This window comes from Macaca fascicularis, chromosome 2 (assembly GCF_037993035.2).
Source record: "Macaca fascicularis isolate 582-1 chromosome 2, T2T-MFA8v1.1".
Taxonomy (NCBI): Eukaryota; Metazoa; Chordata; class Mammalia; order Primates; family Cercopithecidae; genus Macaca; species Macaca fascicularis.
Window position 1 is genome coordinate 37,804,943 of NC_088376.1, and position 26,408 is coordinate 37,831,350.

At 48.3% G+C, this 26,408-nt stretch overlaps 1 protein-coding gene across 4 annotated transcripts in view; it reads left to right on the top strand.

Annotated features, from left to right (window-relative positions):
- The window catches only part of EPHB1 (EPH receptor B1), a 451,907-nt gene that overhangs the window by 107,374 nt on the left and 318,125 nt on the right, over window positions 1-26,408 (top strand). For all 4 annotated transcript variants that reach the window (XM_074033728.1, XM_005545827.4, XM_045386941.2 and 1 more), the window contains exon 2: window positions 22,950-23,014. Coding sequence is in view for 3 of the 4 variants with exons in the window: in XM_005545827.4 (XP_005545884.3) it covers window positions 22,950-23,014 (65 nt within the window). In the remaining variant the exon portion in view is untranslated. The remainder of the gene's footprint in view (window positions 1-22,949; window positions 23,015-26,408) is intronic.

A 26,408-nucleotide genomic window follows, 5' to 3' on the forward strand; every position in this document is an offset into this window, starting at 1 on the left:
ACCCTTCTTATTTTTTCATGTAATTTCTTTGTTGGATAAACCAGGCTACATGTCCTGTAGCATTTCCCAGAGTCTGGTTTTTGCTGATTGTATCCCCATGGTGTCTGGTAGCATGTTCCTCAGTTCCCTGGACATCCTGCAAACTGAGAGTTACACCTGGAGGCTTGCGCAGGTTTGGGTCCAATTTGGTTTCCCCACAGGCTTCTTACCTGCTGGCTTGACAGCCACTGGTGGCCCATATGGGAAAGGCATCTCACTGAGTACAGCCTCTAAGCTACAGCCAGCAGGGCAAGAAAAGTCATCCAGGGGAAAGGAATGGTGGTGTTCAAGGCAAAGGAAGACATGGGTGCAGCTTGGGCATGAGAAAGGATGGGGGTGGAACTGAGGGCAATTCTGGGGAGCTGTGTAGGTGGCCAGGGAGAACTGCAGGAGGCAGAGACAGAAAAAAGCTGCAGAAATGTGGACTGCTCCCTCAGCCTCTGTATCTTCGTCTGTAAAGTGACCGCAATACCTGTAACTACCCCTTAAAGGGGTTGTGGATGTTAAAAGAGTGGATGCGACATATTCAGCACCAGAGTCTGGCCAATAGGAACGGAGCAATACTTGTTATTTGTGATGCTGATGACAGTGACAGTGTGGAGGAGGAGGGAAAGGGAGCTTGGACTTTTCTCTGAGATCCATGGGCAGCTATTGAAAACTTTTGCATAAGGGACACATATAATCAAATTTGCATTTATAGAAGGCTGACCGGTCTGTGAGATGAAGAGTGAATTTGGGAGGTTCAAGAAAAGGGTCGAGACAGTAGTTAGGGGCTGATGCAGGTGCCTAGGAGAGAGGGGGCTGTGGCTGTATGGGGGCAATGTCAGTGGGTATGGAGATAGACGGAATTATTGGGAGGTATTCAGAGAGGAAGCGCAGAGAAGAAGCGATAGACAAAGCAGATGAGAGAGGGGAGCCAGGAGTCCAGGAGGGTGTACAGGTTTTTGGCTTGAGTCATTGGCAGGAGGAAGGTGCCACCCACTGAGATGGGAAGTGGTCTCCAAAACTCCAGGATCCCAGACCAAGCATCAGCCCCAAGACTCTTATATTTATGTATGTAGTGGGTGTGTGCGTGTGCTACTGTGCTAATGTATTTTGTACATTTTAATATATGCAATAAAAGGAAATTATTTAAAAATCAGATAAAGATGAAATAAACAATATTTTAAAAGATCTTGCTATGATTAAAATGGCTTCTTAATCTCATTAGCTGGCACAGCAAGACAGAATAGACGCTCAGGATAAGGTTCATCATTAACAATAGTGGATGTATAACTGTATTTAATATAGCCTTTTTGATTATTTGATATTTTTGCCAATTTCTTGTCATATCTGATTAGATTATCCTAGTTTTTAGCTCTTCATGTGGCTGATGAAGAGCTACTACTGGGAGCAGGGTGAGTGTCAGCAGCCTCAGGCTCTTGGGCTTTATTTCTGCTTTATGGTTTCAGAGTGGTTCGACCTGAGTATCTTTTGCAGGAATCTCTGAAAGCCACTTATTCCATCTCTGTAAGGGTTCGTTTAGTCTAAACCAGATAATGTGGCCTGGAAATGCTCTTCCCCAGGCGTCTGTAAATTGCAATATTCCACGCTGATAATGAACATAGAGTTAGGGCACCCTGGCCACCCTTCCGCAGGTTGCCCTTGCAGGCTTTTCAGGACACATGGGCCTGACTATGGCCCAAGTTGAGGGTACTAGGACCCATTTGTATATTTGATATTACTAAAACTTATGTTTCTCTCATCTTATTTGATGTATTAAAAATAAATAGAAATAAAAGTGCGGACACTCCGCTTGGAGCTCTGGGTGGCTCCGTGCCAAGCTGGGGACAACAAAGAGCTTATTTGGAGGTCATGGGAAGGAGCGGGGCTCTGAGAGCCTGCTCAGGGCTCCAGTCTGGGCTCCTGTACTCCAGGCATCCCCTGAAGCTTTAGGGTAGCTCCTACTGGTGCTGGCAAGACAAGGGTGAGTGTGTGAAATGAGAGAGGCTGACTCTTCACATCCAGCCGCTCTGGTCTCTTCAGCAGCGTGCCCAGGAGAGAAGCCTCAGCTTGCCTCAAGGCCTGGGATGCGCTGACGTGCACAGTGAGCACCGGCGCCTTTAGCAGCATCACTTGTCATTAAAATGAGTTTACATGGGATCGCTACTGCCCTTTCTGAGAATCTCCTTCTCAGAAGATCCTTGGGGCTGGAAGTTTGGGGTCCTTTCGCTTTCCACTCATGTACACTTCCCTTCCACCCAGCCTGGACTGTGTGCACCTGGACCAGGTTTTATTTTAGGGATGGGAATGATGGAGCCATGGTAAATGGAGGGACCAAAGGTAAGAAATCTACCAAAGGTGAGAATTAGATAATAGATTAACCAGGCAGAGTTGGAAGGAAAGATTTGTGAAGTTATCAAAAATTGCTTGGTGTTCTAAAGCTGGTTATTATTCCATTGCTGCTAATTCTGGGTCCCAATGAATCCACAGGAGAGAAGTTTCACTGTGACCCCACTGCAGCCAGATGTGCCTATGAAGGAAAAAGCCTGAAGGCATTTTGGGCCCTAATTGGTTGTTTCTGTAATGTTTTTCATTGATCATGCAGTGGCAGTGCAAGCAGCTGCCCAGGGAGCAGAGCAGGCAAGTACCGGGGGCCTTTTCAGGAGGGTGTGTCTACCTGTCATGGGGCTGTCTGCTGCTGGCCTAGGAGATCTCCAAGCCCTTTTGGATCCCCCAGCCCTGGAAAGGAGGCTGGCTCCAGATGGGACAAGAGGTAGCACTCTTGCCCAATTAGGAGCCTGTAGCTCCCGGGCTTTCCTCCTCTGAGTGATCATTTCTTTCTGAGGCTGGATTCTGCCCTCTGATTATCGCAACACATCGCCTGTTTGGTTTTTCTCGGTTTAACTCCCACACTAATTTTGTGCATGAATGAGTACAGTGAAACCAGTTTAATTTGCTGTTAATTCTCTGTTCAAAATATTCTCTTCTGTTGAAGGGACATAGTCGCTTTCATCTCTGAGGCAGCGTGTGAAAGCAGGCAGCTGCTAGGGTGGTGGAGGGGTGCCTGCGAGTGAGTGTCAGCCTGGGCCAGCACGTCTGTGGTCTGTGGTCTGTGTTGGGGGATGGCAGGGAAGCACCACGGGGGTGGACATGTCTCAGAAGCAACAGCCCACAGTTGTTGGGGCTTTACACTTGCTGAGCCAGCGGATGGTTTAATTCTGCATAGGAAAAAGTTCATAGCTGGGAGAAATACCTCCTCACCAAGGGGCTATGACTGAGAGATTCTGGCGCACACACTGAGTAGCTAGTCTCTTGGAGATCCCAAGTATGGGATGGGGAAGTGAATTCTACAGCTGATCACAGAGAGTCGGGGAAGACATCTGACTGTCATTTAGGAAACACACACTTTAAATATTCCTTCAAAGTGTCTAAATATAGTGTTTATACAATTTGCTCAAGCTTAGTTGGTGAAAGAGATCTGTTTTTGACAAAATGCTCTTGTTTGGGTCTGCTATGCCTAGCTCTTTTCCTTCTCTGCTTTAACCAGGGGCCTTTTGGGGAAGAGGGCTTTGCACCAGGTGGCAGAGTGCCCAGTCACAGGACTGCACTTGGAGAGACAAATGATCTCTACGGGAGCTGAAACTGTAAAACAAAAGTAATTCCACAGCATTGGTCACCATGAGTCAGCCCCTGAGGCCATGTGGGAGTGGTGGTGGCTGTGGGTGAGGGTCCTGCTCCACTCCCCAATAGCTGCATCAGGGTTTCTTTAGAATACTCTTGTAAGTTGCAGATAGAGAAGGTTGGACAGACACTGGGGATCAGCCTTCCTCCACTTTCCTCTTTGGAGCTATCCAAAGTGCTGGCTGAGGGGTGCCCAGGAGCCTCTCTCTGAAGCTGACACACCTCTGTGAGTTTGCACATGCTGCTGGCCTACCAAACTGATCATGGAGTCTGCCCACTTTAGCCACTCCCTGCCACACCTTCCATACACTTCTCTTGTCACTTTCCACAATGTCAGGCATTTCTCTTGTTATTCCAGGCATTATTGACTGCCCAGCATTGCCAACCAGGGGGCAGGGCAAGCATTCTGCTTTGGGAAGCACATGTGGTTTATTCATCAGCCCAGCACACCTGTAGGGACCACCTGCTGGGAAAAGGTGCAATGGTGTGGAAGCCTAAGAAAAAGAGGAAGAGCAAAGGCAGCAGGTGGTGAGGTGGTTTTACAGGGGCCAGTCAGTGTGGCCTGTGGAGTACACCACACTTCTGGCTTCCTCTTTTCCTGTGCTGAGGTCTGGCCAAACCTGGACTGACTCTTGACTTATGTTTCCTCTTGGTGGTGACCAGGGACCTTGCTGTGGACATTTCCTCCCAACTGCCCTCTAAGCTGTGAAGCCAGACAGAGCCTTGCCGTTTCCCCATGATTCCCAGGCAGTCCTTGGCCTGTTTTGATTGAGCATCTTGCTGTTGGCTTCCCTTCTGAAGCCCCCTTTGCCCATCTGCTAGCTTCACTCCTCTGCCACCTGGTTTTGCAGTATTGCATTTTCTCTTGACTAATCTCCTTTATCATGCCTCTGATTGGTGGTTTCCATAAGATCAGAGGAGACTCTTCCGAGAGCCCAGGGTCCATCCCCCTTCTGAGCACTCCCATGGCGATACGATCCCATTGATGTGCCAAGTCTACAGAACCCCAGCTGACAAACACACTAATTATACACTTTCCTCTGCAAATTCATTAGCGGCAAATGAGGCCTGTGTTCCCCATGTTTATTCTGTTTCTCTTTATACCCTTTTGGAAGGACTCAGATTCCCTTTTGAATTTTGTTGAAACCATTCAGCCCAACGGGATAGCATCATAGATCAGAATTAGGCCAGTTATCTTCTGTAGTTACACTTTATTTAGATGACTTAGTAATATAAATTTTATTTAATTTCATTTTTTGTTCAGTGAGTATCCTCTGGGTCCCAGCTGGGGATTTTCTGGTATTCTAGAGGTCACACAAACTTTGTGGAAGTTTATAGGTATGCTGATAGCTGTAAGAGTTTTTTCTTTTAATCGTACAGTAAAATAATGAATGAATTGATCAAACATGAAAAGACAAATTTTAAATATCACTGATCAAATTCTTCTAGCATCTTTGTCCAGGCCACAGCCCTTCACTATCTAGTGGTGGGAAAATTATATATTATGGGCCAAATACAACCTATAGTTTGCTTACATGAGGTAATGGCAATGGCAGAATTGAGAATTGAGTAGTTGCAACAGAGACCTAATGGCTCACAAAGCCTAAAATATTAAGTTTTCCAGACGCCAGAGTAGACCATCATAACACTCATCAGAGCAGTCAGTGGGTCAGTGGTAAACCAAGACCCTCTTGGAGAATGTGCTGGACTAGAGGACTTTACCTAGACCTGGGCTGCTTTGACCTGTGCTGCTTTGCAGCCCAGATGCTATCACTCCAGAGGTCTAGGGAATGCAAGTTGAGCCCCTGTTCAACTGATGGTGTTGTGTTCAGTTTGTGTAATGAGATCTCAAACAGTAGGGCCAATACCTGTCTCTTAATGGTCTTCTAAGATAAGATAATGCCTGAAAAAATGCACTTGTCTAGCCATTAGAGTTTATAAACTATAAAAGGCATATATCTGAATCCAACTGTTTAGGAATAATAATAATTAGCATTGACAAGTGATTATTATGGGCAAGGTACAGTGCTAGACAGTTCACAAAAAGCATTTCATTTGATCTTCAAATTAACTTGGGAAACAGGTATATTGTACCCATGCTACCGATGAGAAATCTGGGTCTCGGAGAGGTTGTGTGGGTTACCCAGTGCCACACTGCCATTATCCACACAGCTTAGACTGGAACCTTTGTCTTTTGACTTCAACTCCAGTGCTGTCTTAGCTGCGCTGTGGCTGGCTAGGTAGGGGTCCACTAAAGGAAGTAGATGTGTGTTTTCTTCTGCTGGTAGACAAAGCTTTGCATCATTTTTCTAAAGGATGGGCAGGTGGGCCCAAAGTGCTTGGTGAAACATAAAGAAAACACAGCTCAGTTGTCTCTGGCCATTACCAGATTTAACACTGAGATTTGAATGTTGTAGAGTGAAGTTCCATGCCATTTTGCTGAGATGTGAATTTGACCCACGGGCACTAAGGTACCAGTCAGGAGGGATGCAAGTGCTTTGCTGTTTGCCAGTTATCATCTTTATATTACATACATTAGATTAACTCCCATGAAGTGGGGGAAAAGTGACTAAACCCCCCCATTGGCTGTATTACTCAATTTTAAAATTCAGTAAAATCTTGGGCCATGCCCACAGTAGATGTCATTGACTGATTGCATTTCGGAAGTGAAGAATAATTGTCTATGCCTGTGTTTGCCCCACATGTACTCTCCTCTCCAGCCTGCTAGAATGTGGCCTCCCCTCTCCAGGCCTCCAACATGCTCCTGCTCTTATATCCAGAGTCCTCCTGGTGCAGGGTTAGAGACCAGAAATTTCTAAGCTTCCTCCTTTGAGGTGCTGCACACCACAGCTGGTAGCCAGGCTAGGGTCCCACTTCCATCTTCTCTCACTGATGCAGTCACTGATGGGCTTGTGCTTCGTGTCCAGCCCTTGCCTGGGAATAGTTCCTGCCCTTAGAAAGCCCACGCTTTAGTGCAGTAAGCTGTGTATCTCATCTTCCTTTTTGCAAACCCTCTTCTCTCAGACCCCAAACACATGGTGTGGGGCCTTCTGAGTATGCATCTAGAGGCTTCAGTGTGTCAACATGGAGGTGCTAACATTCCCAACAAACGCGAGGATTGGGGCCATGCCAAGCCTCTGTGACTCTGCAGCTCTGTGAGTTCTGAGTGATAGAGGGGCTGGCCCTCTCCATAGGCTGTCTTGGGCCCAGAGCCCAGGGCCCAGGACTCCAGCCATGCTTCCAGAGGCCCTGTGCCCCCATAGTATCCTACCCTGGCAGCCTGCAGGGAAGGGGATTTGTTCCCTGTGCCTGCCACTCTTTGCTGTGTGGAGGGTAATGGGGCTTTTGTGAGTTCCCAAGTGAACCCCCTGGCCCATTGTCTGGCCCAACTCTCCACAGAGCTCCACCAGCATGGTGAGGGCAGGGGCAGGACTGGGAAAGACCTGATATATTCCTGGCCTGAGCTGAAAACACTATTCATCCCAGAAGCACCCTGTTAAGCAGCAATAACAGCACAAAGAGGGAGGAGAGAGGAGAGAGTTGGAAACAAGGAGGGAGAAGGCGTGAGGAGGGAGAAGGAAAGAGAGGTGAGGAGGGGGAGGAGGAGGAAGGTGAGGGCAATGAGGAAGGGCACCTACAGCATGGAAGAGGAGCTTCTTGTCAGAGTCCTTTAGGTCCTGCATGTGGATTCTGCAGAGCCACATTTCTCCTGGAGAGCTGGTAGGATGTTCAGTGGAATTCATAAGGGAACAGATAGAGAGATGAAGTGAGCCTGATGGTGCCGTGGGGCTCCTCAGACAGTTGTTGTGGTCCTGGAATCCATCAACAGAGGTAGGATGTGCCCACTAGGAACGTGACAGCCCCCTTTTTCCCCGGGCTGATCAGACCCCGTGGAGCATATGGAGCTCAGCAATGGGTGATGGCCCATCAGAGAACAGTACACATAAGGTGGTGGGGGCTGGAAGAAAAGCTGATGCACCCAAGAGTGTGGTTGCTAGGAAACAGAATGCTCAGGAGGTCCTGGCCTCTCATAATTCGAAGGGCTGCCATGGAGAAAGGGGAGCAGTTGATTCTGTGGGGGGCCTTTGAGGAATACAACAAGGACCAAGGAAAGGGAATCCCAAGGAGACAGCCTTCTGAAAGTTGGAACCAGCTAAAGAGAAAATGTCTACCTGGGAAGGTAGTAAGTGCCTCATCTTTGGAAGTGAGCAAGTGGAGACTGCATGACCACCTGGGGAGGGTGCTGTGGCCAAGGCTCAAGCTTGGAGTGGAGGAGTGCATCATGCTTCCGGAGCTTTTCAAACCTTGAGAGCTTCTGAAATGAGAGCCAGGCCCAGACTTAGGGCCCATCTCCCATTGCATTTGGATAGCAGGCAGTGCTGTGAATGAGCAGATGAAATCTGGACCCTATCATATCCAAACTGAAAGACACAGAACAAACCTCCAGATCCTGAAGCTACTGACCCTGATCTTTTCTCAGTTCAGAAGAAAGAGAACAACTGGTGTCGTTTTTCCTGAAGTCTGCTCTTTTGGCCTCAGGAAAAGGATGGGGAGTCTTGAGGCCACAGCCCCTCAAGGAAACATTCGCCCCCACCTCCACAGGGAGAATTCAAAGCCGAATCGACAAATGACTCTCTCCTTGAGCTTCCAGCATTACAAGAGGAAGAGGTGACTTCCAGATTGCCCGACTGCCCAGTGTTAGGAGACCTGGATCAGCACTTAAATTTCCACTCAGGTACAAGCCTCAGACTTCAGTCCAAAAGGGCCTAGAGTGACCAGCCAGCCCCAGGAAGACTGAGCAGAGAGAGGTCCAGCCCCACACAGTGTGGTCAGCTGCCTCCTAGTCCATTCCCTCTGACAAGCTAATATGTAAGGCCTTTCTTCTTCAATCTCAGTTTAGCTGCTAAGGGAATGATTCCATAAAATGTCTGCAGTGTAGCTAAGAGTGTCATCCTTAGGCCTGAGGCATCTGGGTTGTGATGTGGAAGTTATCTAGTCCCCAAGGCTGCAAGTAGCATTGTGAGTGTAACAGCTCTGGCCTTGGGAGGTTTGAGGCCCAGGACTTGCCCCTGCCCTGCTTTCCTGCTACAGTGGGTAGACCCAATGCTCACAGCAGAGTAGGAGGGCAGGAGGACTCTAAGGCCTTCATGCCTGTTTGCCCCCCACTGTGGAAAACCAGGACACCTCTAAGATCAGCATAGGAGCTCTACCTGGACCTTCAAATTCCTCCAAAGACATTTATGCACAGAGGCATTCACTGCAAGAGCTCTGGGAGGCTTGTAAGGAGGACATTTATGGCATTGTGAATATTTGGGATCTCAGGACATGCTGGATGCCAGGAGCCAGTCAATGCTATTGATTGGGAAACACAAATAGAAGTCTTCCCAGAGTACTCTCCAGATATCCTGGTGATAACAGAGGACTGAGGAGCATGAGTGACAGGCAGGGCTGAACATGCATTCCCTAACAAGAAGGGGTGGAATGGCAAAAGGTTCATTCCTGCAGGTGGGAGCATCTGTGGAGTCAGAAGGGTAGCACTGGAGGGGCCTTGGGCATCTTCCCATTGACCCCTGGCAACTGCACATCTAGAGGAGGTCAGAACTATGATCTCACAGCCAAGAGTGTGCTGTACTCTCATTAGGCTTCTCTCATGGGTTGGCTCTTGGTGGTCCATTGATTCCAGCACCACCCTCCCCTTGACCTGCTAGGCAGTTGACAGTGGTCGTGTAGTACAACAGGACAGGGTGAGAACTGGGACAGAAAAGCTGTTGCAAGCACTTCACAATCAATCCCGTGGAACATGGAGAGATGGATAAAAACTGGAGTGATTGAGACCTGCACTGAATGGTGAGACTGTGCAGAGTTCAGCGATGGGACAGACTCAGTGGCTTAAGTTATTTGGCGGGGGGGGGGGGCACCTGGAGGAAAAGGGACCAGGCCTCCACCTTGCATCCTGCAGCCTTTGAACTCCTGGGCCTGAATCATGCAGCAGGAAAGGCTCATTGGCCATCAGTAGATGCAGTGGACAGGGCATATCTAGCGCAGGGTACTCTGCGAGGTGTGGCAGCCCATAGGTGAGAGTGAAGATCCTGGCACTGTTCTCTCAGAGCCTGCAGGGAAATGGAGCAGGAAACCACAGAAAAGGCAGCACAGAATGTAAGTCATGAAGAGTTGGGCTAGGGCTCTTTGTGCAAGGTGGGCTACATCTTCCGGGGAGGAGGAGGGCCAAGGCTGGGCAGTTAGGCAAACTTCCCAGAGGGGCCGAGAGGGATGATGGTGTGGTTTTAGAGGGCTGGAGGGATTTGGTGGGGTGGAGTCAGAGTATGATGTGGTCAGCTTCTGTCTGAAGGAAGACTGCTGGGTAGGAGTCTGGGGGCTGCAGTAGGTCAGCCTGGCTCTCTGAAGAGGGGTGGCTGAGGTCTTGAGCTGGAGAGGTGGCAGTGAAGTAGGCCATGAAGACTGTATGTGAGGGGAGTGGTACCCATGGGGCAGCAGCCGCTGAACGACAGCACTGAGAATGGTGAATACTTGGAAGAAGATGGCAGCAGCCGGTGTCAGCCGCCCAGTGGGAGTAGCTGCATGGTGATGCAGCCTTTGGAGTCTCAGCAGCACCATTCTGGTCTGGGATGTGTCCAGGAGAACTTGAGAGACTTCTGGGCCAGCCCCCACTCTTTCCTTCCCTGACTGATTGCCCCTCACTGGCACATCCCCAAGCCCCCCCACAGCCATCCCACCCAGGGCTCCTGGCTCTCCAGAGCTGCTGCCAGTGCATGCAGGGACCCTAAGGGCACAGCTCAGTGCCTGTGCCATCTGAGAATTACTGTGCCACAGATCAATCAGGACTGAGGGCCCAGGAGGGCCTGGCAGGGAGAGGCAGACGGCAGCGTATTCCTTCTGATTAACGAGCCTGGGCCACCATCCATCGCCGGCCTTCATTAGGGCTGCAGAGAGTCATTTTGCATGGGCGTGCAGGCTCTCCTCCCCGCTCTTCTCCAGGGTGATTGATGCCCCCTGGGTGCCTGCATCCCCATGAAGTGAGAGGCCTTCTCTCATCACACCCACAAAGAGCAGGAGGCAGCAGGTTTATTATGCACGGTTCTTACCCGTGTGCCATTGGCGCAAACTCATTGGTCTGTCAGAATGGCTGGGGCAAACAGATTTAATCTCCCTTAGAATTCATGGTGCTGGAAGACTAGAAAATGCCAGGCTCCTAAATTTTAATAGGTCTTTGACTCTCACTACAAAAATGCAAATAGGTGTAGCACTGAGTAGCAGTGGGCTTCTGGCCAGGCCTGCACCATCAGTATGCTGGGACATTGATTTAAAGGCTGTTTCTGGACCCCGGCATGCCTATGTGGCTCTTTCCTCCCCTGGCCTCTGCCTCTCTCTCTTTGCTGCTGGATTGGGAGAAGGATATGCTCTGTGTCAGGAAGGAATCTGAGTCAGGAGAAGGTAAGGCTTGGAAAGAAGCCTGCCTACAGGTCTGATTAAATGCCTCCTGAGGCCTGATGGCCTGGGAGTGGGTGGGGCTGCCCAGCACCATGCCTGAGCCAGAGAGCAGCCTCTGAGGCCTGCCCTATATGTGCCCACTGACATGGTTTGGCCAGTTTGGCTCCTGCCTACAGATGTTTGATGCTGGAGAGGTCTTGGGGTCCCCAGCCATGGTGGTAAGACCCAGTTTTCTTCTTGGTTCTCTGGCTGTGGCATATGTTCAGACATAGGAAAGGGCACATGTGGGCATGAAAGGGTGTCTGGCCATCTTTTAGGATTTAGGGGAATCTGACATTTCCTGATATCACAATGGAAAAAGGAGCTGAGATAGGAGGAAAATAAGGCAAAAGGACTGTGGCTATTTGGGACTTTGGTATCCCAAATGAAAGGCTTTTTGGCCTTCCATTTTCCTTGTTCCCATGTTTGTCTCACTGGCTCAGGACTTCACCTTTGTTGGAGAGCAGCACCAGTCCTTGCATCCACAGTTGCCCCTGTCCATCAGTGAATCATGTGGAGATGCAGGCTGTGCTAAGGGTGGGGAGGCCAAAGCGAGGGAGGCCCAGGAACACCCTCAGTGGTGGGGAGCACACAGAGGTAGTGGAGGCTGCAGGGGCATGGGAGGGGTGAGAGGGGAGCTCAGAGTCCTGGGCACCAGCCTTTCATGAGAACAGTCTCCTGAGAGCAGGCCCAGCGCTGAGCTTTCATCTGACATCAGGCAAGAATACCATCAAAATCATTTTACTGTAAACCTGCGAGGTCCGACACATCAGGGAGATAAGCAGCATGTTTTCTGGGAGGTTGCTGCTGCCCCTGTTCTGAAGCACCATCCCTGACTTTGGGAAAACTCAAAGGGATAATAGAGCTGCTTTCTCACCCCCTTCCCAAGTGCTGTGGATGTGAGGAAAGACTATCGTCTTAAGTTTTAGATTGCTTCCCGAGAGGAAACACCTATGGCAGGGAACCCTAACCCCCAAGCCACCAACCAGTGCCAGGGCTGGAGAGCCCACTTCCATCTAGGGGTCGAGGGCAGGGTGCGAGGAGGGCAATGCTGGGAGCACTGTGTTTGGAATGTGGCCCTCTTCATCCAGAGCAGAGTCAGTGGCTAAAGCCCCTTCAATGCCAGTCTCCTGGGCTCTGCATGTGCGCCAGGCATGGAGAGAAAGGCTCTTCAAAAATGCCCAGTGCAGTTCCATGTCTCAGTGTATATTGGTGACGGTCGATGGTGGTGTAGCTATTTGGGCTCCTTGGTGACCTACATTGCGTTAGACCCAGTTGGGGCCACACAGGGTAACCTCTAGCTAGAGAGAAGCCCATCCCAGATGCCCCCATGCAGGGTGTATGTGGGAAGGTGGAGGCTGCACCAAGTGCCCACATCTGTGGTTGCGCAGGACTTGGCTGTGGAGAATGTGACTGAATGGCTAAGATGAGTTTCTCAATGAACTGAAGCTGAAGGATGGGTTTGGAGCCAGGGCTTCCAGGGCCCAAAGGAACCAAGGTCCACCCTTCAGAGTGAACAGTAGGATTGGAGACTCAGTGGCCAGCCCAGTCTCAAAGGATGTAGCTAAGAGACTTGGGTTTGTGAGCGGTTCTTCCCACATCAGGACCAAACATGGAAACATAACAATGACTGCTCTTTGCAGACCAACTACCACTTGTCAGAGGCTGCAATAGGTGCTTGGTAAATAATATTTTACTGACTTCCCACAAATGCCTTGTGAAGTGGACATTATTATCCTCATTTAGCGGATGGCTGAACATGAGCCTTAGATGTCTGAGTAATTTGCTCAAGGTCGCACAACCAGACAGCAATAAAGCTGAAACTCACACCCAAGTCTGTCACATCCATGTCCAGTGTGGTCACGACTTGGCCACGCTGGCGTGTAGCTGCCTCCTTGTGTGGGGCACTGCAGGACTCTGTGGGGAGGGTGGTTGGAGACTTTGGGGCTACCTTCCATGGGCTACTAATTTAAGCCCTGAGCATCATCAGGCGTCTGGCAGAAACAGATGGCACAGTAGAAAGAGGTGATTGAGGGGAGATTAATGAAGGTCTGTTTACAAAGGTTGCACAGAGTTAAAGACAGGCAACAAGAATGACAAAGCACTCAGGGACTAGCAGCAGCAGGGGGCTTTTACCACGCTTACGTTTGAAGGATGTGGGGAGGGAGCCATCTTCCCAGAACTAGGCAAGAGCTGCAGCTGCAGGAGGGGCCACCAGCGTCTCCCTGTCAGCAGGCAGGAGCATCTCACTTCCCATGTCCTATAGCTCCTGCTGGTGAAGGGGCCCAGTGGATGCCTCTCTCTGCCCAGGGCAGGGAAGAGAAGGGTAGAGAGTGGGCCTTGAGGAGCAAATAGAAACCATCACTCACCTGCTAGAATGGATATCTTTGGAGGAAGCGCCTGGCCTTCCTTGTGTCTGTGTCCTCCAAGCTCCCAGCGCAGCCCCTAGTATTTGTTGGAGGAAATCCAACGGCCCTATTTCCCAGTGTCCTAACCCTCTTGTAATGGGTTGAACTGTGTCCCTCACAAAAAAGATATGTTGGAGTCCTGACCCTGAGTACCTCACAATGCAGCCTTATTTGGAAACAGGGTTACTGCAGATGTAAACAGTTAAGACGAAGTCATACTACAGTATGACAGACCCCTCATCCAATATGACTGGCATCCTTATAAAATAGTCATGCCACGTAAAGGCAGAGACAGGGAGAGCAGCATGCGATGAGCTAGGCAGATTGGAGTTGGCAGCTGCAAGCCAAGGAACACCAGAGATCCCAGGCAAAACACCAGAAGCAAGAAGTGGTCAGGAAAGATCCTCCCCGACAGGTTCAGAGGAAGTATGGCCCTGATACCATCTTGATTTGGGATTTTTAGCCTCCTGGACACCTCTGTTGTTTTAAGCCACTGAGGTTGTGGTGCTGTTACAACAGTCCTAAGAAACTAATACAGCTTCTGAAGTAAGTTCCATATTTTATTAGTGAAAAGCACTCACATAGTACAAGCATACACACTACTAAGCCACTGTAAGACCATGCCAGACCTGGGGATTCCAGAGACAGAAAGTCCATCGTAGATCCAGAGGTCCCCTCTAGTTTCTTGTCACGTTTCTCAGATACCAACCTAAGAACTAAGAGCCAGAAGAAACCCTCTGAACCAGAGAGGAGAACAACCATCAAAAGCCATGTACCAAGCGCTGAGCTGGGCTGGGCAGGTAGGGCAGCCCTTCCGAAGCCGATTCCCAGCCTTACACAGCTCTGTACATTGAGCAGACCTTCCCATGTCCCCATGCTCTGGTCTGCTTCTCTGGAAGTCTACCTTGGAAGAGTCCTGGAGGGAGAGAAATGGCTCTGGGCCTTCCCGCTTGTTCGTGGGCTATGCCACGTGTGAACCAGTACCTAATCTAGGGCCTGTCCCAACTTCTTCAGGCACATTTCTATGCTGTGACCCATCTAAGCTGCGGCTTCTTTCTAGTTACCATAACTAATTGCACCTTGGAATATAAAAGAAACAGAAGGAGGAGGACGTAGTGGGTAGGACTGTGCTGATCTGTACATCCTTTAAAAGAGCAAATTTCACAGTTTGTTCTACAATTTAAATGCCTTTTCAGACTCATTCAGTCAGTCAGTCAGTAGATGGGTTGGGTTGGCACCTTCAGTTTCCTCAGGCTTGTTTCTTATCTTTCTCACTGGCCTTTGCCACACATCAACCAGTGGAGACTTATACAATAAGAGCTTCCGTTTGCCTAGCATTTTACACTGGCAAGGACAGTAAATAAATGTTAGTCAAATGAGTGTTCTTAAGAAAACACAGAACATCTTTATGGGCATGGCTCTGTTGACTCAGGGCAGAAAGCAAGAGGGAAAGCCTCTTCCTGTGTTGTACATTAGGATTTTGACACTCAGCCTGACTTGATTTGCTCATCAGTTGTGGAGCTGGGGTTTGAACCTAGATCTTCAGGGTTTATTGAACATTTATATTGTATGAGGGCATCTGACCAAGCTCTGTGGGACAGAAGTCACAGCTCTGCTCTGTGAACGTACTTCAGATATACTCAGATATATAAAGTGATAATGAAAACTAACCATTCAAACGGTACGAGTTCTGTGGAGGAAGGAAGACCTCCATGGGTAGGACTAGGTCGAGTCTTTCAGGTATGCAGGGGGAGTAGGAAGACAGTCCAGGCAGGAGTGACACCATGAGCAGAAATGGGGCACTGGAAGAAGGGCTTCCTTTAGGGAACTGAAGATCAATTTGGAAGAGATGGGTTTAGATCAGAAAGCTCTTAAAGGCCAGGCATTTGTGGCGTATCTTGGAGTTAGTGGAGAGACTTTGAAAATCATAAAGTAGAGGAATGAGATGTGATCAAAGAGTCATTTTCTGAAAATTGGTTAAATTTTTATTTCTGAATTTGTGTCGTGTAAAATAGCACAGTAATAATTAGGAAGCTCATCTGTAAACCAACATCCCCCACCTAGCAGCTGTTCCATCTCGCTACCTACTCTTTTTGGGTAGTTGCTATTTCACTTGGTTGAAACACTGTCTTCTGAGTTGCATCTGTTGGCTCACACAGTTCTGCTTCCTGCTTTCTGTTTCACTGCTCACATTCTGCTCACTGCTACATTGTCTTCATAACACTCCAGGCGTGTGAATGTGCTATCCTGCACATCTTCCTTCCCCTATGGATGGGCTGGTTCCAGCTTTTCTCATAGTCTAGATAATGATGCAATGATCAGCTTCATGATATAGGGCTTTTTGTTTTCTTCTGAAATTATTTTCTTTGAACAAATTCTTGGGAGTGAAATTATTAGGTGGTCAGAGGGCTGATAAGCCTTTCTTTAGTGTGGCCATATTACTTTTTAAAAAGCTGAACTATTTACATTGTCAGACAATGAAGTCACCAGCTGCATAAAGAGCAACTCAGATGAGGCCTCCTGAATGAGACACCAGTTACGAGGTGGACGCTGTGGTCCTCATGTGCAGGAATGAATACACAGCTGAAATAGATGCTGTGAAGGAAGAAAGAACCATTGGAATATGTTGAATGATTGGGTAAAAGACTGAAGTAGAGGAAGGAATCAAAACTAAATGCTGCTGAAGTTTTACAACTGGGCTCCAGGAAGTTTGGAAGGGTTTGATGTGAAGAAGAAGAGAATTGCTGGAGGGAGAAGATTTAGATGGGGTAGACACATGGGAGATGAGTTGTGGAAAGTTTGCTTGGAACACGTTGTCTTTGAACTTCTGTGGCTGTGCTGGGCCCAGGCAGTGGTCATGATAGAACACAGACTGGTGCCCTTGACAGTTTACAGTCAACCAAGCCGATCCCAAAATCCAAAGCCAGCAGGCAACGTGAGGCCAATTCGGACCAATAGGGACGAGATTACAGGGAGACCAGCCTGTACAGGCAGCAGGAGGTCCGGACATGGTGTGAAGTTGGGGTTTAAACACCTTTAGTGCTGGCCCCTGTTGCAGGGGCTGAGGGTCAAGGGCAGCAGACACCCTGAGGAGCCATATGGGCATCATACAGGAGTTCCATGCCAATAGGGCTGGCCTGCCCAGCCAGAAGACCATGTGCAGACCAGGTCCAGAGGGCAGCCCAAAGAGCCCTAGGGAAGGCAGAGGACCTGGCCACGCACACCCTCGGCATCTAATGCAGTCTGGATTTGGGACTGGTGGTTATTATTTAATATGTCCCACTCTTGCCAGTATGGACTGTCTTAGGTCAGGGGCGTGTGAGTGTGTGTGTGTGTGTGTGTGTGTGTGTGTATGTATGCATGCGCCTGTGTGTGTGCTCATACACAAATATGTGAAGGGGATGGGTGTGGTCTCTGCTCTTTCAACAGCCAGGGGCTGGGAAAAAGAAAGAGGAGGTTCCAGCTGCCTGCTAGGCTCCATACACTTGTCATTTTGTTCCGTGCTCACATTGTTCCTATGAGTCTGTCTTCTACCATTCACTGAGGCTGCCATTGCAGATCTATTTGCACGGCTATTGGAATAATTTCTGTTTTCTGTGTGGCTGCAAGCTCCCTGAGGGCTGGAATGTCTATCTATTCCCTGTTCATCTCTGCTTGCACAGAACTCTCTTCCCCACATCTCCATTGGAGTTACTAAAAATTCTTTGTTGAATGCATACCTGAACCCCTTTTCACCACCTTACAGCTCTCTTGCAAGGATCCTCTGTGGAGGTAGATGGAAGGAGTTGGGGCTGCCGTGTGTCCTTTGTGCAGTGGGACCAACTCTCGGCTGCTTGCATTTACATCATAGCAGCTTTGTTCTTGAGCTTTTCCATGGTGTGGCTTTCAGGCTTAAAGAGTTCTGTGGGCTGTGGAGAATAACACAGGGAAATGACTGCATGGTGGCACTAGCCCTGTCCTGCTTGAAAGGTCTGTGGACTTGCCTTATCAAATACACATAAGGCACTGCTCAGAAAAGGCCTGGAAGCTGCTATTCCATCTGTCAGTATATGTTGTATTTTGTTATCATGATGGAAGGACACTGTAAATATTTCAACTGAATATCTGATTAATGTCTCTCCAAAAAGCATGGCAGAGCTGTAAAAAGAGGGTTTATTTATTTCCTTTTCAACATGATGGGTGTCTAATTTTTCCCAAATGTCAGTATATCCAAAGGTGCCAATCCAGACAGAAACAGAAACTGCCTGCAGGGCCAGGCAGTAGCTGCCTCTTCTTCCTCATGGGAGGCTCAGACCTGGCCCCATCATCTGGACCCCCAGCCGGTGGCCCCACTGGTTGGTGGGAATGCCCTGAGGGTTTCCATACTGAAGCTTCTACAGGGAAGTGTTCCCTGGGAATATGGGATCTCTGTCAGGTTTTTTGTTTGTTTGTTTGTTGTTTGTTCTTCCAACAAACAAAAACATATTTTTTGAGATGGGCTCTTGCTATGTTGCTAAGGTTGGTCTCAAACTCTAGGTTCAAGAGATGTCCCACCTCAGTCTCCCCTGAATAGCTGGGATTACAGGTGCACACCACCGTACCTGGCTCTATGTCAGGTTTCTTATGCATCCCATCCTCCCCAGGTTCCTGCAAGTCAAGCCAACCTTTGCCAGAGATCCCTTCTATCTCCCTTCTTAGCCTCCCTTCTCCTTTTGCTCACTGTTTTTCTCACTCTCCCATCTGCTTGGGATGACTCCTACTTCATTCCCTTCAACCAGTCATTGCCCCTCCCACTGTTGCTTTTAGGAGTCACTCTCCCATCTCTGTCCCAAGAAGCAGGGGGAGATACTCCATTCTTTCCTCCTCACCATTGCCCACCCCTTTCCAGGGAACCTCAAGCATTTCCCATTGCCTACACACAGGGCGAGACTCCCTGATGCTCGCTGTTGGGACAGGCACACCTGTTCCCCACATACAGAAGAATATTTCCGGTTCTTTTTTCCAGTGTTTTTCTCATAGGCTTAGCCAGAATAGGGCGCCAGTTATGACTTTGCTTCTTGTCCTTTCCTCAACGAAACCATTAATTTCTCTAGGGCACACATCAATTTATATGCATTGTTATAGCCCCAACATGTGTTATTCCCTTGGTCTTTACAACAATACAAAGAAGAAAGGAGATGAAATATCATTAGATGTGTAACATAATTAGATTCTTAAAGATACTTTATTGATATCATTTAGGATATACCATCTCGGATTCTTGTTGTAGCTAAAGAGACTGAAGCTTGGAGTGATTAAGTTATAGTAATAGCAATACCGCATGTTCCAGTGTTTTATTTCACTCAGCCTCACATTCTCCCCCCATAATCCTGGCTGCTAGTTAGCACTAGACCCATCCTGAAGTTGAGGGGTGCAGACGGAGAGAGAAATGGAGAGAGACACAGGGAGGGCGGAGGGACAGGGGAGGTTGTATGACACGAGCAAAGTCATATCTCTTCTAGGTAGTGAAGATGGGACTTGCAATCTGGTCTGCCCACACCAGCACTCTCTCTACCCTGCATGTGCCCTTCCCGGCGATCTCCCCTTGGGCACTGAGTATGTGCTCCCAGAGGGTGGTGGGCATGGGTCCCAGAGTCGTGTCCTCTGCAGGAATCCCCAGATCTGACAGCACCACATGCACTTCCAGCTGGGTTGGTCCCCATGCCACTGTTTGAGAGCAGAAGTGATGGTAAATATTTAATTGTGCTTCCACCATAACTTTCTGCCAGAACTCTCAATATGCTTTATAAATGCAAATGAGCGCGCTCTTCCTCTCCAGGGAGATGTAAACCTGCTCAAATCACTTTTATTCAGCCCCCACCAGAGTGTAGTGCCATCATCAGGAGCTCTCTGTGCCAGAAAAGAAACTGCCCTTAATCATATCGAGTGGATGGTTTATGGTTTTGTGGTCTTCTGTCTCCACAATGGGCAGATATAAAGAAATGGATTTCTCTTGCTGCAAATTCTGTCCCACAGAGTGTGTGGAAAACATTATTTAGAAGCAGATTTAATTACAGCCCTAGAGCAGGTGATCATGACTAATATGAAGTCCTGGGCTGTATTTATGGGGTTAACAAAACAAATGAGTCCTTGGACGACAAAGAAGTAAAGTTGATTCTTTTATTTGCTTCTGGACTGTTTTCCTTGCCACCATCCTCTGCCTGCTCCCTGCTCCTCCAGCATGATCTTGCTACTGGGTTGGGGGATGCATTATTCTGGGAGCTTTTGTGGCTTCTTGGCTTTATGAGTGAGGATCCCACTCCTGCCCAACCCCAGAGCTTCTTCAGAGCCCTTCAAAAGCCCAAGTCGGCCTTGTGGTTCATGTGCTGAGATTTCAGGCTGTTGGTGTCAGGGTGGGAAACTGTGTGACTTGGCAGAAAGCACTGCAGCTTTCTGTACCCCAATTCCTAGCTCTGCCGCAGGGACTCAGTTGCCCCTGTTTCAGGCCCTCCTGGCAGAGACATTTTAATAATCATGGAGATGAGTTTCTACAGAGCCTCATGGAGTGTCTTCTGAGAAGTGTATTATGTAAATTTGGTGTGTCATGATGATCATTATTAGTGCGGCGAAGTGGAGATGGGAGGAGGGAGGGAGAGCTGCTCCAAGCAGAGACCAGCCTCCCCAGCTGTCAGAAGAACTGGAGACGAAAACAAACTTAAGAAACCTGCTCCAGTGCTTATGTTCCTTCAAATATGCATGGGGCACGACTCAATCCGAACACAAACTCACATGGGTAGGAAAATGCAGCTTTCTTTATTTCATTTTATGCCTGTTCATTTCCAGTTTGAGCCCCTGTTTCGCTGGGGTAGCGGAAGTGCTATCTGGGTTACAAGTAGGCCCATCATGTTAAACTTTGGAGGAAGGCGCTCCCTGGCTCTGTTGGCTCCTGTCCACACGGGCACCTGCTGAGATACCCTGTACCCCACCTGAACCCTGCTCATATCCCATGCAGGTCACCACTGGATGCTCCCAGGTCCCCCTCATTAGACCCACTCAGGCCCTTTGGCCCCCCTGCTGTCCCTGAGTGCCATGTTAGTCTGGTGGGGCCTTTGGCCACTCCCTCACCTCCCTAGGATGCTGAATATCCAAGCCCGTGTCCTAGAGAGGCTCTCAGCATTTCTCCTGTGGAGTGGGTAGCTCTTTGGGATTGAGTGAGCAATGAGAGCATAGGAAGACCCTTTCTTCCACACAGCTCCCCATTTATCACTTCTGTTTTAATTCCCTTAGTCCTGCCCCTTAGGGTGGGTTTCTCTGCAAACTTTTGGTTTATGACAGGGTTCTTCTATTTCATAATGGGCCCAAGATTTTGTGACTCTGCATTGACATCTCCTCCCTGATGCGGTAAGCAAGGAGTAGCTGTTCTCATGGTGATGGGAAGGAGAGGCAGTGGGAAGGACAAGAGGAGAAAAAAACCCCAAACGATGCATCATTTATATTGTACCCTTCCCTGTTTGTTGAGTAGCTATGTAGCTGGGAGGTGCTGTGTCTGTTCCCTTGATACATATCCTGGGAACGCAGGTGGCTAGGACACCATCACCTGCCCATATAGCACCATTGTGTAAATTTTTAAAAGTGCCCCTCTGCAACAATTGGATATCCACATCAAGAAAAAAGTGCATTGATCCTATACCTTCCACCTTATGCAAAAATTAACTTGAATCATAGACCTAGGTAGGAGAAAAAAATATTTGCGACCTTGGGTTAGGCAAAGATTTTTCAGACGCAGCACTAAAGTGTAAAAGAAAACAAAATGATAAATTGTACTTCATCAAAATTAAAAACTTCTGATTTTTGAAAGACACTGTTACGAAAATGAAAACATAAGCCACAGACCGGGAGAAAATATTTGCAAAGCATGTATCTGAAAAAGGAGTTGTATTCAGAATATATAAAGACCTCTCAAACTCAATAATAAGAAAATAATCCATTTAAAAAGGAGAAAAAGATTTGAATAGACACTTCAAAGAAGATTTATGGATGACAAATAAGTATGTGACAAGATGTTTAATACCATTCGCCAGCAAGGAAATGAACATTAGGACCATAATGATATAGCACTACACACTGATTAAAATGGCTAAAGTTAAAAACAAATGACCATGCCAAGTGTCAATGAAAATATGGAGGAACTGGAATTCCCATAGACTCTCACAATAATAACCCCAAACTGGGAACAACAGGTGAATGAATAAACAAATGGTGGCACATCACACAAGAGAGTATTACTCAACGATAAAAAGAAATTAGCTATTGGTATACACAACAATATGAATAAGTCTTAAAATAATTATGCTGAGTGAGAGAAGCCAGGTTTGTAAAAAATGGCGTATACTATATGGTTCCATTTATATGAAATGTGAGAAAATGCCATTTAATCTACAGTGACAGAAAGCATATGAGTCATTGCCTGGGACAGGGACATGGTGGGTTAGGAGTAGGAGGAAGGAAAGTATTACAGAGGGACTAAAGAAACTTTTGGGTATGATGAATATGTTTATTAATTTGTAGTGATGGTTTCATATATATATATATTCATATATATATGTACATATATATCAAAATGTGTCAAATGATACATTTTAAATATGTGCAGCTTATCCTTGATGGCTCCTAGGAGCTCACAGCAGCATCCAGCTGTCTATCTTTCCTTTCCTGTGGCCAGAGGAAGGAAGGTAACCAGCTGGCTGCTGTGGCCACCCTTGCAACTTCATCACCTGCATGGTAGGCTGCTGGGATATAAGATGTGTGTTTGTGTTCTATGTGAAACCTTTGCCAAAGCTATGTGAGCCCTTTGGAGTTGATGGGAAGTCACCCAAGGGTGTCAATATAGATGCCTGATGGGGAGGCAGAGGAGAATGTGTGGAGAGGAAGGAGGGCAGACAGATGAGGCCAGAGAAGCCTCACAATGGGGAGGAAGAAGGCAGAAAGAGGTGGCCTAGAAAGGCCCGAGGAAGGAATTAAATTTGGCTACTTGGTCAACACGGCCCTGGTAGAATCTCTGGGAAGAAGCTGGGTCTTGGGGGTAAAGTGGTGGGTGCACAGATGACTTCATCCAACACAGGAGCCTTGGGGTCACTGGGGAGACAGCACTGGACTTAGCGTCAGACCTGAGGTCTGTATCAAACTTTGCCATAAGCTGCATAATCTTAGCAGGCTTCTTTTGCTATCTGAGCCTTGGGCTTCACAGAGGGGCCTGGGCTTGAAAGTGCACAAAGCTCCTTGTACTACTGTCATTTACTATCACAAACAACTTCATGATCTTGAGGACTACTGCATAGCAATCCTTCTGACTCATCGTTTTTTTGTTTATTCTTTTTTCTTTTTAATCTACAGAAACGTTAATGGACACCAGAACGGCTACTGCAGAGCTGGGCTGGACGGCCAATCCTGCATCAGGGGTGAGTATCACACCATTCGTCTTTCAGTCTTGCTGTGAGTTCCTGGACCCATGTGATATCTAGGAGAGTAGAGACTACCCAGAGCAGTACCTGTGGGGAATGGAATACAGGTGTGAATGGGTGTGTCCACTGCCCATCCTGATGTAAGGACAGCACTGGGCGTCTCAGACCTGAGCTGCTGCCTCGTGTGGTGATGTAGACCATCTCTTGACACAGTCGTTTCTGAAAGCTGATACCTAGACAACTGGGGCCATGGCTATGTGGGGATGGGGGCAGGGTGGTGACACTGAGGCAGATCAGAGATCTGTGATGCCCAAAGGGCTGCAGCAAAGGCAAAGACATGAGGGAGGAGGTAGAGTTCAGAATGGCCAAGGCTCTCTTTCACCTAGACCTTGCCTTGGAGAGACAGTCATGATTTATTTGTATAGTGTTCATGTACCTGGTCAACTACCAAGATAGATTATCCTTGAGGAGCTCATGGCCTCCTGTGGGAACCAGTGTGTGGCAGTGGAGATCAATAGGCAGGTGTGGGCACAGAGTTGGGAATGGGAAGCCATGAGGTTAGACAAGAAGCCTTTATAGACAAGGTGCAAGCAAGCTGGGTTTTAGAGCATGGGTAGGAGATTGACAGATGTTGTACCGAGAGCCTGGAAAGATGTTCTAAGTAGGAGGAATGCTGGTTGAAAGGGATGATGAGATTATGAAAACACATAAGAGGGAAGAGTCTGTGTGTATGGAACAGAGCATGGTGTGAGTGCTGCTGAGATGGGGCTGGAGGGTAAGTTGGAACCTGGAATGGTGGCGATGGACTGTGACTGCCATGCTGAGCAGGGAACTTGGATTTTATCCCATAGGTAATGGCGAGATCCTGAGCAGGAGAAGGAAATGGTCACATTTGTTGACAGAATTGTAGAGAACAGTTAAGAGAAAAGCATTTAAGAGGCTCTTTAAGCAGTCTTGGATGTGACAAAAGAATCAAGTTAAAATAGGATATGCAGAGGCTAGTTTGAGAAAAGTTAAGGAGGACGAATTGGCAATGGATGGACTATGGCAGGAAGGAGAGAAAGATAGGGGAGGTGGAGATGATGTTCATTTCCCTGGCTTGGGCAGTTGGCTAATTTCAGAGCTTAATCATGAAGGGAGAAGGCAAGAGGAGGTGAGAGTGGGCTCTTCATCCCAGCCAGTGGGTGATGTCTGGCTGGGACAGGGTGGCCCTAGGCCTCCTCATCTGTCCCAGACCTTCTCTCTGCATCCTGTCCCTGTAATCTCTATACCCCATGAAGGATCTCCAGCATAGCACTTCATCACCATGCCCTGGTTCTGCTGCAGGGATGGTTCTATTTGGGACATTCGGGTCACAGGGCAGACAGTTATCTCACCTGTGCATTCTCCACTGGGTTCTCACTGTTACCCTATCCCAGCATTTGAAGAACTGCATTGCTCGAGGCATAAGCATCATGCCTTGGAACAGGGAAGCAAGGTCCAGAATGAGCTGGCATTCCCTAAAGCGGGGAGCGGGCACAGGGGCAGAGCCTGACCACACTGAACAAGTCCAAATCATGCCAGAAACACTGTGGGCAACCAGGAAAACCTTCCCACTTTTACTTGGGACTTTATGTAAAGCTGATGAGGCAGCAGTTCTTCCATATCACCTGGATATTAGGAACTTGCCGTCTTTTACAAATTATGTTATTGTTTGAAGGCTTGTGTGTTTTTACAAGGCCCTGACAGGATTTATGGTTAATTTTTCCCTTGGTTTTTATACACAACACCTGTTTTCTTTATACTTCTGATATCCTTTCCCAAGGAAGATTCTCCTTGAGGGAAACATTCAAAGTCAAGGCATGCCCTTTAGAGACAGCAGCTGCCTGGGCTCTCCCTGTTTGCCCTCCCCACTTGCTACCAGCATGCTCAGCTGCCTTTCCCCAGCACTCATTGTGAGGCAACACACAGCCAGGTCGTTCTTCTCCTGGTGCCCCGAGTAGCTTCTGAGTTTGTCTAGTTTACAGCAACCGGGGGAGGGTCAACGTGGCCCTTGGTCTGGGTGGAAAAGGAGGACTCAAGGACTATGCTTCCATTCCAGGCCTGCTTGTCTGTTTCCTCCGTGCTCTTCCGGGACAGTACCCTCCAATTCTGTGAACACACCAGTATCTGGCTCAGACTCACATGTCTAACTGCCACTTCTTTCACTGGATGCTCATGGGCATATCAGTCTCAACGTGGCCCAAGCAGATCTCACCCCCTTTTCCTTTCCCCACCCACACATGTGCATTCTCTATCCAAATCTTAGCACATTTATAAAGGCCAGAAACCAGAAGTGATTCTTGACTTCTCCTTTTATCATCTTCAGATCTCTGCTCGTGTCCATCCTCAGGGACATGCTCTCTGCATCCCAGTCATGTTAGAGTCCCCATCACAGGTCTTCTCAGTGCCAGGGAGCTTTACTGATAGCACAATACACAGTCCCAAAGTTTACATCTCTCTGTGTTAGAATTTGATTCACTTCTAGGCCCCCTTCAGCCATATTATAACCTCCAGGGTGGCCAGGACTCTGTGCATTTGTTCATCATTGGCAGCTTACACCTAGTTCACTACCTAACTCAATGTTTCACTGTTGAAAGTTTCTGACTTGAGCAAGTGGGTGGATGATGGTGCCATCCTTGAAGTCAGAGGACACAGGAGGAGGAGTATGCTTGGGTGGGAAGAGGATGAGTCAATCTGGGACCTGTCAAGCTTGAAGCGTCTCTGAGGCACCCACGGGAAGGTGTGCCGTCAGCATTTGACTTTGGGGCAATGGAATCAGAAGGCGGCCACATGTCAGTGAGATGGGAGCCTGGGGCGTGGCTGCAGTCTCCCAGGGGAGTGTCCACAGGGGAAAGAGTTGAGAGCTTTGGATGGATAACCTGCACTGAAGTGCCAAATAGAACCTGACATGGAGACTGGGAAAGAGTGGGCTGGGAGCAGGAGAAAACCAAGAGGAGGTCCAGTTTTAGAAGCCAGGAGAAGAGTGTGTCAGGGAGGAGGGCACAAAAGTGGCAAATGCCTCTAGGTATTAAACATTTCCACTGGGTTTAGCTGCCGGAAACCCTGAGGTTAAGTATACAGATGGTTTCAGAGGGGCCCAGGGCGGGAAGCCAGAAAGCAGAGAGGTGAAGAGTCAGTAGGAGGTGGGGCAGTGGAGACAGCAATTGGTAAGGGGAGGGAGGACAGAGCTTGGTAGATGGAGGGAACAAGGGGCTGTGGGTGCATTTGCCTTTCCCAGGGAAACGGCTCTTTTCCTGTTGAAATAGCAAGACACAGATAAAGGCGCCTACGGAGAGCTGAGAGTGCTCAGTTTTGACATGACAGAGCCGTGGAATAGAAAATTCCTCTCAGCTTCGTATCTTCTCTCTGG